Source organism: Aulonocara stuartgranti (genome assembly GCF_965226115.1).
Source record: "Aulonocara stuartgranti genome assembly, chromosome: 23".
NCBI classification, from domain to species: domain Eukaryota; kingdom Metazoa; phylum Chordata; class Actinopteri; order Cichliformes; family Cichlidae; genus Aulonocara; species Aulonocara stuartgranti.
This window is the reverse complement of record NC_138958.1, coordinates 25,320,597-25,338,199: the sequence shown is the minus strand read 5'-3', so window position 1 is coordinate 25,338,199 and position 17,603 is coordinate 25,320,597. Positions and strand designations below refer to the sequence as shown.

At 38.9% G+C, this 17,603-nt stretch overlaps 1 protein-coding gene across 3 annotated transcripts in view; it reads left to right on the top strand.

Moving 5' to 3' along the window:
- The window catches only part of LOC309701049 (inactive dipeptidyl peptidase 10-like), an 87,255-nt gene that overhangs the window by 36,352 nt on the left and 33,300 nt on the right, over positions 1–17,603 (top strand). For all 3 annotated transcript variants that reach the window (XR_014274845.1, XR_014274846.1, XM_082525020.1), the window contains exons 4-8: positions 3,473–3,567; positions 9,710–9,784; positions 15,482–15,534; positions 15,626–15,707; positions 16,965–17,085. Coding sequence is in view for 1 of the 3 variants with exons in the window: in XM_082525020.1 (XP_082381146.1) it covers positions 3,473–3,567; positions 9,710–9,784; positions 15,482–15,534; positions 15,626–15,707; positions 16,965–17,085 (426 nt within the window). In the remaining 2 variants the exon portion in view is untranslated. The remainder of the gene's footprint in view (positions 1–3,472; positions 3,568–9,709; positions 9,785–15,481; positions 15,535–15,625; positions 15,708–16,964; positions 17,086–17,603) is intronic.

Here is a 17,603-nt window from a genome sequence, read left to right as displayed (position 1 = left end):
CGGAGCCAGACATTTGAAACACCCGGGGCTTAGCCCAAAAGGGTAGTATGCATGTGGGATTTTTTTTTTTTCCCCTTGGGGCGGGGGGGGTTTAGAAATGACTGAAAGATTAATTGGCTCTGTTTTGAGTTTTGTTCAAAAAAGAATGACTTCATATAGGGAAAAATATATATCACATGTGCAGGACACCTTAAACTAGTTTTTTAATTAAGCAGCAAGGCAGAACAAGGTCGGGGCTGTATCAAGACACAGGGACTAAACCCCAATTCAACCAGACCCAGAACTGATCCAGAATTAAAACAGGACTACAACAGTTCAAAATCAGGACTACTGAGGACTTAACCAAGACAGAACCAGAATCAGAACTAGATGATAGCACTAAAAATCATCATAGACCTGCACTACACTTATTTTTTAATTTTACCAAAGTACAATATTTAGATTGAGAAAAGTTTATATAATTATTGAGCCTTGTTGTGCAAACAAGCCTGCATAACTTAATAAATATAGAATTTGAAAAATAACAAACCTAAAAAGAAACACTCGGTACGAGATACATGAGGACCTATGATACGGTGATACTTTTGGTAAGCAACCATTTGACTAACATGTGTCTCACCTGCTCTTGTTCATCTCTGTTCTGTCCCCATTCTCCTCTCTCTCTCTTTGTGCTGACAGTCAAGCCAAACACCAACATCATCAAATATACAGTTGAAACCAGATATTTACAAACTCTTCAGATCAAAACACAAACACTTTTTTAATTGTAACATCAAATCAGACTAAATGTTTCTTTTTTTAGATTGATAAATATAAAAAACATATTTGTTAACTTTAAGAGTAAAGAGAGAAACTATCTGTATTTCTTAATTGCAAATGGCACCAAATTGTATTCAAACTTGAGCCACACTTATGGAGCTCCACAGTTCTGTTCCTGGTGTTTTGGTTGACATCTCTTGATTTTCCCATGTCAAAGAAACAGGCTCTGTGTTTTGCCTTATATGCATCCACAGCTGTGCCACCAATTTACTCACATGGACTCTACGAACCTATCAGAAGCTTCTTCAGCTCAGAATGGAATCGTCTGGAGTTTTCTTATTAATTAACAATAAACTTAGTGTACATGTACTCCTAAATTTGATGAAAGTGATAAAAAACAGACAGCTCTGTCTCTCTTTATTCTGACATTTAACTAATTCAAAATATATTTCAATATTTATCTAAAACAAGTTTACTCTAAATTGATGTTGTACAGTAAAAATGTTTTATGTTTTCTCCCTAAAGTGTATGTAAATATCTGGTTACAAATGTGAATATACTGCTGTGTATTGAAATTCCTCTTGTTTTGCATAGAAATATACTGAACAACATACAAAGCATAATATATAAAATAACATTTACCTGAGTTTTTTTCTTTGAAAGAAGCCTCTAATGTCCATTCTTATATTTCAGTACATAACTGAAACCGATTTAGTCGGGGAGGGTAAGAACTGAAAATATGAAATAAACACACGTAAGCTAAGACTCTCTAAAAAAAAATAGCATTTGTTCGGCTTTTCATTTCGCCATTTGTTGATTCACTTGAAGAGCAAGTAACGTAATATTGGTCAAGTGATCAGTTTGATATCAATCTTTCGTGATACACCGTCATATTTACATTATTTGTATGGTACGAATGATTTGCTTTGGTACCTGGTCAAACTTAAGCTCTCCTTAGAATGGCTGGCTCAGTCTCTCCAACAGCGCACTCACGGGCAGCAGCTGCCCCGCCCCCTCGCTCAGTCGCTTAGTGCCTGAGCTTGGATCATACCAATATCAGGGGGGGATTCACGCACAGTCGTAAATTCCCACAGTGTGCACTATGTGCTTCGAATATTGTGTGTACTTTTTGTTTTATACAGTTGTCAGCCAGGCATCTAACTATGAAAAAATTACACTCCAAAATACCCCGGGCTTCTGACAAAACAACCCGGGCTTAAGCCCAGTAAGCCACCCCCACGCTCCGCCCCTGCCACTCAGAGGCAGTTCCTGTCTTGATATAATTACTTTGGTGCCTCAAGATGGGAAGTTAAGTTGGTCAAGTTGGGAATTACATGCAATACTTTAAAACTGTCAGTACTGTTTGTGGCATTACAGCTATTAATTGTAATAAACTGGTGAAATTTGCAAATCTGCTACTGTCTACATAGACAGAAGGTCAACCAGAATCTCACACACTCAAAAAAAATATGCCCCAAATTGCTGACTTGAACTAATTTAATTACATGTAATATTTGTGTGTGATTTTGTCACAGAAGTCCAAAGTAATGTTAAAATTAATGGAATCTGATCAAGGGAAATTTACTTGATTGTTATATATGTAGTTATATGTAGTTCAGAGTTGCACTCAGACTGATTGCAACATGTTGGCATGTTGGAGACAGGTTGCCTCTCACAAAGTGAAGTATGCAACTATTCAGAAGGTGAATGTGTTGCACGCTCTCAGGCAACCACTATTTTTGTTTTCCTAGTTTCTAAGAGGTTGCCGTCCTGTTTTGACTCCATGGTCATCTCAGCCACAGAACACAGAATCCACTTTAAGGGCACAAAATCATCATCAACCAGCAAACTTCTGAGGGAAACTTTGTCTTTAATGCATTTTGAATGAATCGCTGGTTCTTTACAGAGTAATGAATACATGGAAAATGTACATTTTAGTCCTCTGTACACTAACGATCCAAGAAAGTCTGCAAGACTAGAAGTTCAGTCAAAGTTTTTTTTCACTGAACATCTTCTCATACTCCTTCCCGATGCCGTCAGCTGGGACAGCCACATTTATAAAAACTGCCTTTTTTTTCTCCCGTGTCTGACGTATCTTTCTTTGGTTGGTTGGCCAGCAGCGGCTTATCTGTCTGGAACTTGAGGTCCCACAGGACTTGAGCGCTGGAGTGGAGTGTCCCAGTGGGACTTGTGAGCTTTTAACGAGCACAAATGTTCCTGTACACTATTACACAATTACTGTCATGAGCAGCTGGACTGTCCCAGAGCTTCTTTGCACACGTGCACCTTCAGTGCTGCCTCTGTGACACTTACTGTGCTCAGGGCATGAGTTTGCAGCCATGATCAGAACACTTGCCTTTTCTTGCCCCACTGGTAGGACTTCTTGAAGTCAGCCTCATCCTTTATCTGTTGATGGTACATGAAGAGGTTTGGTCTTCGTGGTGTTACCACTTACCCCTCATCACTTGTCTTCTTGTCCACATGTTCTTGTTGTCTTGGTTCTGCACTTTGTCTGGAACCCTCCACATATTGAGTCTAAAATTTTTCTGGTAATTTAAAATTTTTTTAGCAAGATAACAGACAATCACATGAACTGAACTTGGGCTTTATTGTGGTATCTTGTGGTCTGTATCTAATTCTGAGTGTACTGTTTTTTTAAAAACATGTTTTCCTGGCTCTTTTATGTCTTACGTATTTTTCTCTCCATTATCAGATTCACAGGTGGTTTACAGGAACCGGGATGGAGATGTCATCAAGTTTGACTTTGACCTGAATGACACACACGTTCTCCTCAGCAACAGCATATTTGTGAGTGTTTTTACACTTTCTTTATTTAAACATATTAAATATTCCAATACACGCCCATGCGCCTGAGCTGTTATATTCTATGAATGCCATTTTACTTCACTGTTAGGTGATTGCCAAGGAATGTGATGTGTGAATATACATACTAGTGCAGGGGTCAGCAACCTTTAACACCCAAAGAGCCATTGGACCCGGGTTCCACACAAAGGAAAACACTGGGAGCCGCAGATACTTTTTGACATCTAACATGAAGATAACACTGTATATATTGTTTTTTACCTTTATGCTTTGTGTGAACAACTAAGGTGTGTTGCTTATGAAATTCATGAAGTGCTACAGAGAAAATTACATTTTATTCATGTAATTAACACATTTTGAACTCTTAAAGAAATATAACCAAAGGAAAGACACCCAGCTGAACTAAAATGATCCAGCAAACAAAAACTGTTGTGAGCCGCCACCCTTATATCGCCTTTGGGCTTTTGGAGCCTTGACCTGACTTTTAAAAAATAATTGGAAAAAAAGCACTATGCTGCTAAAAGATGAAAAATAGATATTTGCAAAATTCTGCCTAAATATGTATTTTACCTGGTTAATGTGTGTGGCGGGGCGTGGTCTGCAGCGCCGCTTAGGGGAGGCGGACGCACCTGAGCGGCACCCGCAATCATGCCTCGCCGCCTTAACGTCTGTGCTCTCTATGCTGTTGTGTTGGTGTGTGTCGGGCTGTGAGCTGCAAAGCTACAGCCGGCTGTATACGTACAGCAACCGTGTGTGAAAAGTGGTCAATAAAGAGATGCTGAAAAGCATGTTCATGCAAATATCGTCGGGTCTGCCATGATATGTTTACAATGGGACTTATTTTGAGCGATGAAAAAATAATAGAATATAATTTTATTTTTATATTTCAACATCACAATAATCTTCCAATTTAGAACTACAAGTTAAAAAATGAACTAACACAAAAAATACACTTCAGCTAAATACTTCTAAGTTATTTTCCCAAACCACGCGGAGCCGCAGTATAAGGACTAAAGAGCCGCATGCAGCTCCGGAGCCGCAGGTTGCTGACCTCTGTATAGTGTATAGAGTAGGGCTGCTCGATTATGGCAAAAATGCTAATCACGATTATTTTCACTGAAATTGAGATCTCGATTATTTGACGATATTTATTTAACAATAACAATGTATTGAATAATGACTTTAAAGATTGTCAAAAAATAATTTAAAATAGTGTGCAAATACTGATAACAGTGCAAATGTTTGCAATATAAAAAATAAATGAAAAATGTAAACATCTATGTTTAGTGAACTTCAAAATACTGCACAATATTTATGCATACAAATCAAGGCAAGCTGTGTAGCCACACAATGCACAATTGCATCAAACTGACATTGAGGTATGTCAACTAAAGTTGCTGCTCCTTCATTCTTTGATCGTATGTCACTTTGTGAGCGGTCTTCACACTATGTCTACTTGATCCACGTCTGACTCCGTGAACCCATAATGTTTCCACACCACTGAAGTTTTTTTTACCTCTCTTTTCAACCAACGGCAGTCACTCTCCTCCCCAAATAACTTCTGCTTAGCTTTCCGAGCTTCCCTCGGGTCCTCTTAATTGTTGTGACGCGTGTTCGAATCGCAGAGAGGTGCGCTCGTTTTACCACACAGAGCAGCGCGAGAGTAAAGCACGAGGGAGGTGCTAATAACTGTTTACAACTTGCATAGTTCCCATTTCTGTATAACTGTATATCTCAGATTTCTGTAAAGTTATTTATTTCATATTCTGTATAGTTTTTCATATTTATATCCTGTTCATAGCCTGTACATAGCTTGTACTCACTACAGCCTGTACATACTTATAGTTATAGAATATTCACAACATACTTCATACCGTGTACATTATAACATACCATAATAGACCCATTTCTGTAATATACTTACATATCTATATTATTGCTAATATATATATTGTAATATATCTATATCACTAAAGCACTTCTGGATGGATGCAAACTGCATTTCGTTGCCCTGTACCTGTGCATGTGCAATGACAATAAAGTTGAATTCTATTCTATTCTATTCTAATAATCAGCTCAGTCATTTTTAATGATCGTTGAAAGCCCAGATCGTAATTTAGATTAAAATTCAATTAATTGAGCAGCCCTACCCAATAGTTATGTTTTGTGGACATAAAGGAGATCATTTCATTAATTTGAAATGATATAATGGTTTTAGAAGGTGTTCTAGATGTGTAAAAGCTACAAAAGGGTAATTTTAGTATGTTGGTAGCGTTAGTAATATCTGATTTAGATAAGAACCTAATATTCAAGTTTTGGGGATATAAATTAGATGTTAATGTTACAAAATTAAAACGATATAATGGTTTTTAAAAGACTATAAATGGCACATTTTAGCCTAATGCTAGGTGGTTGCTTTGCAGAATGATACCATCTTAATATCAGATGTAGCTGAAAGCCTTCAGGGGTCAAAGATGTACCTCTATACAAAGTTTGATTACTCAACCTCTGATCATGCACACGTTAAAACACAAATATCATCTTTTAGGACTTAAAGAAAACAGAATTACAGAACTGGCACAGTAAATTGGACACTGGCCTTGCGATCTTACTTCTGTCTAGTGCTCATCACAAAGCTTTCTCTTCTACTGTCTGGCTGCTGGGTCCCCAGAGGCTGCAGGAAACAAGTGTCATCCCTGCTTTATCTGCACAATAAAAATACAGTAGCCTCCTGGTGAAGACGCTGGTTGCCCGGCTGTCTGCACTGCGGACAAACTCAAACCTCTCTTTAAGGTTGATCCTCACCTCAACTTACCTGGAAAAGAGGATTTGACGTGTGAATTATAATTTTAGATAATTCTCTAAAACCTGATGCGAGCACCCAAATGAACATTCATCATGAGTTGTCACACATGTATTACTTCCAGGAATTGTAAATTATTCCAGTGCAGGGCTAAATTGGCTGCTTTCTAATTGCATCATTATAATCCTGTTGGTGTTCCATCATCACAATCATAAACCATTTATTCTCAGCCGCGCTGTCACCGGGAAGCATGTTTCTACATCAACATGCTTAAATGAGTAGCTCCATGATGAAATCAAAAGACAGAGGTGGCCTCGGTGATGAGAAGTCATAGTCTTGACCCATGCTCGATAGCTGCATAGACAAACAGCTTCAGCATCTAAACCGAGCACTGGCCTGTCTTGCTGCACAGCTTCCCTCGGTCAGCTGTGCACCTAATTTTTTGGAAATAATTGCAAAAACGACACATAAGGCAAAAAGTGGCACTAGAAGTGATGCATGCTGTTTAATTTTTAAGCCTGCCTAATTATTCAGACTCTGCAAAATTTTGAAATGCTGTCTATAAAATGTTGGTCTACCACTTCGTATTAGGGCTGAACGATTATGGAAAATAATCTAATTGCGATTTTTTGCCCCAATATTGCGATTGCGATGCGATATGCGATTATTTTTTTAAGGTCTTTGTCTTCTGTATTATTAAACAAAGACAAGCAATACATCATATAGTATGGCCAATACTATATTACATTAATTTTAAACTGTTCTTTCCTGGAAGACAGACCTCTGTTATGATGACATGAGGTGATGCATGAATTGATGACTGACATTTTTATTTAACTTCTTCAATCACAACAGTATATTTGAACATACACAATAGTTTATTTTTAGCTTACAAACATCTGAGCATAAAGTGCTGACAAGGAACCCTGGTGTAAACATTAAAATGAAAGTCAGTACAATGTGCAGATTGCAGAAATATACATAAAAAAAATCAGTGGCTTTACCACACTCAGTTTTTCGACATCTGTGAACTACTAGACAGTCATTCAATTAAAAAATAATATTAAATAAATAAAACTAATAAATAAAAAATACACACATCTTACTGATCTCTGCAGTCAGTAACATTACACATAAAGTGCAAACATAATAGCAATTGTATAAACACACACACAAACACGCCTTTAAAATTTAAAGGCGTGAAATTGGACGGTCTAGCCTTCTGATTAGCGTCACCGCTGTCTCGGTGGAGTTTAATAAACTCGGCCGTCTGCTTCTTGCTATCTAAAATATAACCAGACACTGGTGTAAATTCTCGACTGTCTCATACTTCTGTTTAATAAGTTTTCTGTTTGACGTTTAGTCAGCTGTGTGAAAACCAAGGAGGAACCCACCCGGGGGATTAATAAAGTTTTATTTTATCTAATCTAATAACTTTAATCTCAGCCAAACCGATTTACTCACGAACAAACAAAACACTGAAAAAAGCCCAACAATAACATTTTTAGGTTGTCTAAGTGACTTATATATTACGTTTAACCCGAGCAGCGAAACTCCGCGGTGATCTGAAAATGATGTGCCGGGAGTTGTGCCGTTCTCGGCCGCATCAGTAACCCTCGAGCTCCCGGCTAGCTGTCGAGCTGGTGGGTAGCAGACGCCTCTGAAAACGTCGAAGCACTTTTGCAAATATGGGATATCTTGATAAACCGAGCAGATATTTGATGTTTACACAACTACTTTCTCGCCTGAAAATATGTTAAAAGTTTATTTTGTGACCCTGAAAGATTAGTATGAGTAATTTTAAAACTTAGTAGCGGCCGCCATTGCTGGAAACTGGAGTTTGGCTGGGCCGCGCTATGAATTCTGGGATATGGTAGTAATTTGGACAGCCTTCGGCGCGTCGCTGTGACGTAATCGGTCTACAAATGCGGCCTCAGGAGGATGCAGCCCATGAATTTGGACATGTCCAGAGTATAATCGCAGCCTTTGCGGTTAGAAAATTGCACTTGATCATGTCGCGATATTATCGCAAATGCGATATATCGTTCAGCCCTACTTCGTATACCAGAAATGTCACAACCTGCTGAGGTTCCCGTGTGGTTTTGTGACCTTTATCTGCCACATTAGCTTCTGCCTGCTGCATTAGTTTTCTTTTCTTTTTTTCATCATTGTCCTGGGGCAAAACCTGGAAAAAAGCTGGGGTGAAAATAGAACAGCAACCTCCAGATTTTACCTCAACTAGGAAAAATCAGAATCAGAATTTGACGCTTGACCATAAAACCCAACACCCTCCTGTTGGTGGCTCAGCTCTCAGCAACTTAATTCTTCCAGCCCTTCTCCTCCCTTTGATACCAGCAAGAGGTTCTTTCTGCTGCTTCCCTAATCCTGCACACAGCTGTCTTCAATTCATTCCCTTTTTACCCCACTTCTACAGAAAACAGCTGTGCTTGCCACCCTCTCTGTCTGCACTCTTTGATAATGTCTTGGTATTTATTTATTTTAGGGTTTTCCTTTCCTGAGCCTCATCACAGCCTTCTTCCAGTGGCACAGTAAAGTCCATAAAGATGACCTTCTTAACCTGGTCTGATCGTGCTGGCAGAGGTCTGAAAACAGCTGTGTGTTCGGCTGATAGAGTTTGGGAGGTTGAGCAAACAAGAATGGGAGAAACTTCCCAAAAATAGGTGTTCCAAGCTTGTAGCATCAAAAGTCTTGAATACCTATATACATATTTTGTTTTTTTTTTTAATTTTGAATGAAGTTGCAAAAAATTTCAAGCTAACTTTTGTGACTTTGTCATCATGGGTTATTGTGATTGGAATTTTGAGGTACAAAATGAATTGAATCCATTTTGGAATACAGCTGTAACATGACAAAATGGGAAAGAGGTGAAGCGTTGTAGACTTCAGTGAAGCATCACAATAAGAGCAGAGTCCCAACATTGGTAGGAAGTAGGACAGCAGCCTGGCAGTTGTGGAGATGAAGCAAGTGGAGAGTTGGGTCAAATGGTGAAATATATATCTGACCTATGGAACTTATGTTTAAGCTAAAAAACAAATACAGAACTTAATCGATTTAGGAGGAAGTTTATCTATTAACACTTGGTAACTAACCTTATCAGGATGCAATATTGCCGCACAATACCAGTGCTCAATCAATTTTTTTCGCCCCACTCCTACCAGTTGTCCATTCCTGCCTCCTGAGTGCTTGAGCTCTCTGTTATCTTTTTTTTTTGCTATTGTTTGCTTGCTTGATATAAATGTGGACTGAGCAAAAAAACATAAAAAAAATCTTCTCCTCTTCTTCTATTTCTTTTTTTTCAATCAGGTTTCTTTCAAGGTGGCAAAGTACTCCCTGTCTGCAGATCTAAAGTATGCACTCTTTGCCTATGACGTCAAACGGGTGAGTTTTACATTAAAATGCATCCACAACCCACTATGATAAATCAAAATCCCCTGAACATCACATAAAAAAGAGCAAACAGAACAGATGGTGCATTTTTTATTTGCTTCCTCGTGAGCACACACCCTACGGCAGGAGTTCATCCTCACTGTCACAAACCTTTTGTTTCATTTCCAGCCAGGACGGTACTGACACTGCTGTGAAATACCGATTCTGCTTTCATTCACTTATATGCATGCAGCAACCTGATGTTTTTATTCCTAATCATGCTGTTTTGTTCTCAGACAAACTGTTTTTCAAACCCATAAAAAAATGGAAGCGACATAAATTAAAAGCATTCACTTTAGACTGAGCATACACCAGCTGATTGCAAAACACAATACTTACCGCGCTGCACGCGCCCACCGTTTCTCTGTGAGTATAAAGAGCTGCACCTGTGCTGAGCAGGTGTGTGTTTATTTGCGGTGAGGCTGTGTGCCTCTGCCCTTCCTGTGCATTTTCACTCTGTCTCTCAGTATTTTTGTGTTTTTCTGTTTGTTAGCGGTCAGTCATCCACCACGAAGCTCTCCTCCCCTCACAGGTTTTCCATTGATTTTTAGATTTGTTTGCAAACCGATGCATCCAGGCTTTAGAAAGTCTGCAGCAACTGAAAAACTCTGAGGTGGATGTTTGTACATCCTGCACTGGGGTCTGCAACACCAGTTTAAGGGCCTCTCAGCAGGATGGATCGGTGTTTGTTACCATAAAAAAAAAACCACACCTTGGAACATCTTCTGTTTATATAGAAACATGTAAACAGCTTTATTTTCAATGAGCTTTACGTTTTTAATATACCCTCCACTTATCGCACCCCTGTTTACCATCTACTGCAACATGATATCCCCTTAAGTACAATTAAAGCCTCTTCCTGAGGTTTTTAGTTGCACTCAGTTGAATTTCTTCCAGTTCAAGTTTGTTTTATTCCTTAGTTAATATTCCAATATTTATATTAAGCTTGGATTACATAGTGAGGGCATACTTAATATATTCAGATACATGGTGCTGTAAGAGGAGTCTTCTGACTTTAAAGGCACTTTTGGGGGAAATTGAATCAGAAAACCTAAAGTGTGGTTTGTGGTTTCCAGTGAATTAAATCATTCATGCAACTTTAAAGGGCCAAAATTGCACAAACAACATGATTTAATCTCCTGTATTTTTCCAGTATTTGAGAATTTTAAATTCCTACCTCAAGAGCAAGCAGTTTTTAAGTGATACCATGGATTTGAGGGCCAAAAACACAAAAGATAAGTGTCAGGAGAGAGATCTGGACTAGGAGTCAAACTGCCGGTGTTACAGTTTAAAAGCAAATGTTTAACCACCCAAGCCTCCACTGCTTTACAGTCGGCATTTATAAATGTGCCACATGATGTGAAGTGGTATCTAAAATGTTGTAACAAAGAGTGAAAAAACATTTAGTACTTTCCTTGTTCAAGTTGTCAAATTTGCATTTTTATGTGTTTTTGTGACAATTTCATGGCCCCAACTTTGTGGCAACAGTTTAGGGTTGGCCCCTTCTTTTTGCAGCATGCACACCAGTGCACAAATCAAGGTCCATAAAGACATGGACTGATGTCACAAATGTGCTTCTGGAAGAACCGGTCAAAAATTCCCAGAAGAGCTGAAGCTGTTATAGCTGCAAATGGTGGACTGACCTATCAAACCCTATGGATTAAGAATGGGGCGTCACTCATGTTCATACATGTTTGAAGACAAACAAACTAATACTTTTGGCTGTATAGTTTAAGTCCATTCTCACTGCTTCCAGTGTAATTAAGTGGGTAAATAGCACCCTGGTGCTGCCAATCAAATGGACTTGATTAGTTAATGATCAGCAAGTATGAGCACCTCTATAAAAGCAGAACTTTTGGCATTTTGCATACTCAGAAAAACTGCCAAAAACCCAAGAATTACACCTCAGACTCTACAGGCCTTAATTAGCATGTTAAATGTTAAATTTCACGAGAGTACAATTAAAAAAGACTGAACAAGTATGGCGTGTTTGGGAGGATTGCCTGAAAAAAACCTCCTCTCTTTAAAAAGAACATGGCAACACAGCTTAGGTCTGCAAAGCTACATCTGAACAAACCACAAGACTTCCATAACAATGTCCTTTGGACAGATGATATCAAAGTGGAGTTGTTTGATGATAATGCACAAAACTAGACCCAACATCAGCACAAATACCTCATACCATCTGTCAGCACATGGTGAGGGGGTGTTGATTTGGGCTTGTTTTGCAGCCACAGGACCTGGACAGCTTGCAGTCATTGAGTCGACTCTGAACAACACGTAAAGTATGCTAGAGTCAGATGTGGGGCAAGTTGAACAGCTAAAGCTTGGACCAAACTGAGTCATGCAACAGGACAATGATCTCAAGCACAGCGACAAAAAGCAATGGGTGGAAAAAAAATTCAAGATGCTGTAGTAACCAGTCAAACTTCAGACTTCAACCTGATTGAAATCCTTTGATCTGATATCCTTAAGAGAGCTGTGCATAAATGAAACCTTGCAAACTTCATTGAACCGAAGCAACATTATAAAGATGAATGGACCAAAATTCCTCCACAACATTGTAAAGAATGATAAAGTTAGGCAGAAAACAATTACTTCAAATTTTTGCTGCTAAAGGTGGTTCTACACTTTTCACACTTGCCTAGTTTATTTCACCACATTCATTTGTTGGGTGGGTGGAATCAATGGATCCGGTAACATTATTCTTAACTTAAAATTGTTGAACAAAGCCTACAGTAAGAGCCAGTACCCCCAGTGCTTCTGATAAAATACAGTATACCCAAATTTGCATGATTCGTTTCCCATTGACTTGAAGTGAACCTGGGGGCCAGTCCACTGGCAGTGGTAATTCATGAATATGCAGATGTTCTGTAAATAGCTTCTAAAAATCCTGCTCGCGGACAAGAGGGCAATCTGGGCTGTAAGGAGAGATTGATGAAGATAGATTGAGACAGCTTTTGCTGAGCAAAATGTCAGTATGATCAATATTTGTAAGAAAAAGCAAAACACAAGACAAATAGTGCAATAACACAAGATATTTAAGCCAGAATGGATGACGTGTCAGTTCATAGCATCATTGGGTCGATAAAGATGACTTTACTGAAGCATTTGTAAACATACATCATTTTAAGCATCATAGCGAAGGTCAGTCAGTCAGCAGCAATCTGTGAAAAGCAGATTAATCTGTAAAGCACAACTCGTCCAGTTTCCTTGGTATCGTTTGATAAAGATGTGTTACACCTATTCCACACGTGAACACATGTGTGTTAGTACGTAAAAAAGAGCCTGCTTTTATTTTGACCGCTGTGTCCTGAAATCCTCCTATTTAATAGAAGTTAAGTACAAATCCTTGGAGTGTATTATAACCCTTAAGTTTTACACTTGCATATTTTGCCAGCAAGCTAGGTTTTGTTAAGTGTGTTATTAGAAAAAGAGCCAAGTGCAAAAAGAAGAATTTTAAGCTGCTTAATGAGAGAAAAATCAAAACAGCTAACACTGAAAAAGACTGTTATAACCTGTTTCTACCAGAAACACACAAAAAACATGATGTCCGTTACTCAAATTTTTGGGTTAGCAATTTAAAATTAGAATGAAACACAATGGGAATACAAAAGGAATAAACAAGTGCTTGGGTGTGGCTGTGGCTCAGGTGGTAGAGCAGTTCAGCTACTGGTTGGAAGGTTGGTGGTTCAATTCTTGGCTTCCCCAGTCTGCATGCCAAATATCCTTGGGCAAGATACTAACCCCAAGTTGCCCTCCGATGCGTTCATTGGAGTGTGAATGTAGTTTAGTTTGCACTTGTGTTTAGAAGTGTTTGTGTGAATGAGGCATGTTGTATACAGCTTTGAGTACTCTGGGAGAGTAGAAAAGCGCTTTATAAGAATCAGTCCATTTACCATTTACAAACCTATCAAGAAAAGCAAGTGGAGAACAAAAGCCAATATAGAAAACAGAACCAAAATACAAAACAAAAAAACCACCAAACATCCCCAAAATAACTCAAGAACTCGAACATTAACCATACTCAAAACAAGAACAACCACGAGCTCCTAAAATAAGAACACAAGCAGAGAACAGAATTTACCAAAATAAAACAGGAAGTGACAGCAACGGAAACATCGATAAAACCATCAAAGACATACACTAGGGCTGCTCGATTATGGCAAAAATGATAATCACGATTATTTTCACTGAAATTGAGATCTCGATTATTTGACGATATTTATTTAACAATAACAATGTGTTGAATAATGACTTTAAAAATTGTCAAAAAATAATATAAAATAGTGTGCAAATACTGATAACAGTGCAAATGTTTGCAATATAAAAAATAAATGAAAAATGTAAACTTTGCAGTGTTGCTCTGTGGTGCAGCTACGACACTGTAGCTTACACACTATGTCTACTTGATCCACGTCTGACTCCGTGAACCCATAATGTTTCCACACCACTGAAGTTTTTTTTACCTCTATTTTCAACCAACGGCAGTCACTCTCCTCCCCAAATAACTTCTGCTTAGCTTTCCGAGCTTCCCTCGGGTCCTCTTAATTGTTGTGACACGTGTTCAAAATGCAGAGAGGTGCGCTCGATTTGCCACACGGAGCAGCGTGAGAGTAAAGCACGAGGGAGGGGCTAATAATCGGTTCAGTCATTTTTAATGATCGTTGAAAGCCTAGATCGTAATCGTGATTAAAATTCGATTAATTGAGCAGCCCTAACATACACATATTCTGCTACATGGATTTATTATGCCAATGCAAGAAGCAGAACAATAACAGAACACTCAGGTTCGCCAGGGTTTAAACTACATATGTACTGTCAGATTTGATTTAGGAACTCATTCAGCAGTCACATAATTATTAAAGGTATCAAACAAAACCTCATGTCACAAACAGCCAGCTAAAAAAGCTACCCGATTATTTGAAGTATCTGAGGGTCGTCTGAATGACACTGAATGACACTCAAAATAGCTGTCTACCATCGCCATACTTAGCAGCTCTGTCATGGTGACCCTATCCTCCCCTCCTCCGCCTCTGATCACGAGCCTTTTACAAAGGAGGGGGACGGTGGTGGGTGAAGGGATCATAATTCACAAGAAGCCCAAAGCTGAGCTGATAAATAGTTTTAAATCATGCTTATTGAGTGTCTGAGCTTGGTTTGTGGTGACTAATCCTAACTTTTGGTTTCTTGCATTCAGAAAATTCCTGAAATATCTCTCCACTGAAATCCCTTTATCTCCTCAAATGTAAAACATGCCTCGAGACTGATTATCAGCTTAATCGTATCTTATATAACGAACATGCCTGGCAGCATTGTTAGGGTTTCTTTAAATGTGTTTGTAGGCTTAGCCATAGGTTTAAACAGGCATGTTTGGCTTTAAGAATTTGAGATCCGCTTTCCCACTGAGACACCTTGTAAACATGAAGCTGTTTCTTATCCATCAATACATCAGGGTGTGAATACCTGAAGTCTTGTCTTAGCAGCAATCAAACAGGAAGCAGAATAACGAGATGTTTGCAAACGACTGTGACTTCAGCACGTATATCAAAGTTTTCCCGCTGCAGTTGGTTTGTCTTTGCTCAGCAAGGCTGGTATCAGTGATGGATCAGTGTTTGCATTATGTGATGGCTTGCTCTCTCATTTCAGATGTACAGATATTCATACACCGCATCTTATATCTTGTACAACATCTACACGAGGTAAGCCGGTTTAGACTTTTCATCATCACCTGCTCTCTGCACGTGACGGCATTCAGGTTGTTTTATTTCTGTGTGTGTGTGTGTTCAACAGGGAGGTAAGGGAGCTGAATCCTCCCGAGGTCCATAATGCTGTGCTCCAGCACGCAGCCTGGGGACGACAAGGACAGCAGCTGGTAAGGCTGAGCGTGTCTGTTTTTAAAGCGTGATGCTTTCTCTCATTTCCTTTCTTCTGTCCTCGGCGGCTTTTTATAAATTCACGCTGCCCAGCCGCTCCAGGGGGATCTGCTCCACAGGATAGGTTGTGTTTACACGTTCTCTGTTTTCGTCTGTAGTTAATTTCACATTTTTACATTATGTTACACTCAGGGTGCTTCTTCAGACTTATTAGTAGAGTGAGGAAGTCTCTGGGCCACCTGTTTTCATTTTAGCGCTGTGCTGTAGAAATAAATTCAGCACTGTAAAGCAAGCAGCAGCTTTCAGCACAACCTTGAATGTCTGCTGATGTAGTGCAGTGCCTTTTATCAGTAGTTGGAAAGCAATATAAAAGAATAACATATATGTTTTTTATAAATATCTTTTATAAAAACTTTGAGGGTTTTTTTTTTAGTCTTCAAACTTGGAGCACAAGTCCAGAGCTCATTCTCACTTCTGAAGGTTAACACAGCCAGATTATTTCATCGTTCTTAGCTAGAGACCAGATTAATTCTCTTTTACTTAAGGTTTTGCATTTTTGCTTGACGAGACATGTAAGAATCTGTGCTTTTGTGTCATTTTTAAGCACCATGAGTTGAGGGCAACTTTAATCATTTCTTTGCAAGTTCTTTTAGATGTTTCTATGGTGGCTCTAAAAGGTCAAATGCACTGCAACTTACAAAAAACAGGAAATATAAAAATGCACATAAGAAATCGACAGAACAACAGAAGTCGAATAAAACACAATGAAATGGAAAAATGTTTCACAAAAAAGATCTCATGACACTGATGAACCCTCCACCTCTTGGTCCATTTTTCCTAAGTTGGTGTCAGTGTTGTAACATTTGTACAGCTATTAAAACAACAGCTGCATTAGGTGTATGTAAGCCAGAGGAGCTGCCATGGAGCTAATGACATTTGACAAGAGAGCAGTGGAAATGAAGCAAATGCAGCGGGAAATGACTTCAGGAAGATTCAGGATATTGGTGAAGATGCAGGATCCTGTTTGTACCTTCAAATGCAAATATTAAAACACTGATGAAATATGGTGAACAAACAGTGCACACTGGGATTTAATATATATAAAAAAGAGATGTCATCAGAGAGGAAATCAAAAAGAAAAACAAATCAAGTGGACGAGCAAAAAGCAGCTTCACACGAGGGTGAGAAACGGCAGAGAGGAAAAACAAACTAAATTTGCGTGTTTGTGTCTGCTGTCGCTTCGTCTTCCTCTCCAGATCTACATCTTTGAGAATAACATCTACTACCAGTCAGACGTGAGGAGCAACTCTCTGAGAATCACCTCCTCTGGGATGGAGGGAGTCATTTTCAACGGGCTCACTGACTGGCTATACGAAGGTGTGTGCCGCAGAGTGTATCGACTCTGAACGTTGAGTCCTTTGCATCTTTTATGAGCCCTTTAATCACTACAAGTGCAACTTTTATGTATAAACTGCACTTTGGGCTGATGCACCATAAATGCCAGCTCTGACTTAATGTGAATAACTGTGAAATTAAATCTTGCACAGACACTGAATGTAAATGAGTTATAAACACGTGTGAACTTTACTTATGACTAAATTCCTCATGACATCAGCCTCAGTTGTGGTTTCACATATAGATACACACATTAGCCAACATGAGCTCCTCTGTATGCCAAAGTTTTCTAGAGTTCAATGTGAGGACATCTGTCTGACAGATAAAGCATGCAACAGGACAATGAACACAAGCATACAAACAGAAAGCAAATCTCCAACACAGTGCCTGAAAAAGAAAAGAATCAAGGTGGTGCAATGATCCGGTCAAAGTCCAGACTTCAACCTGACTGTTGTGGGCTGCTGTAAGTTGTTCTACAAGTCACTGAATCGCAGGATGGA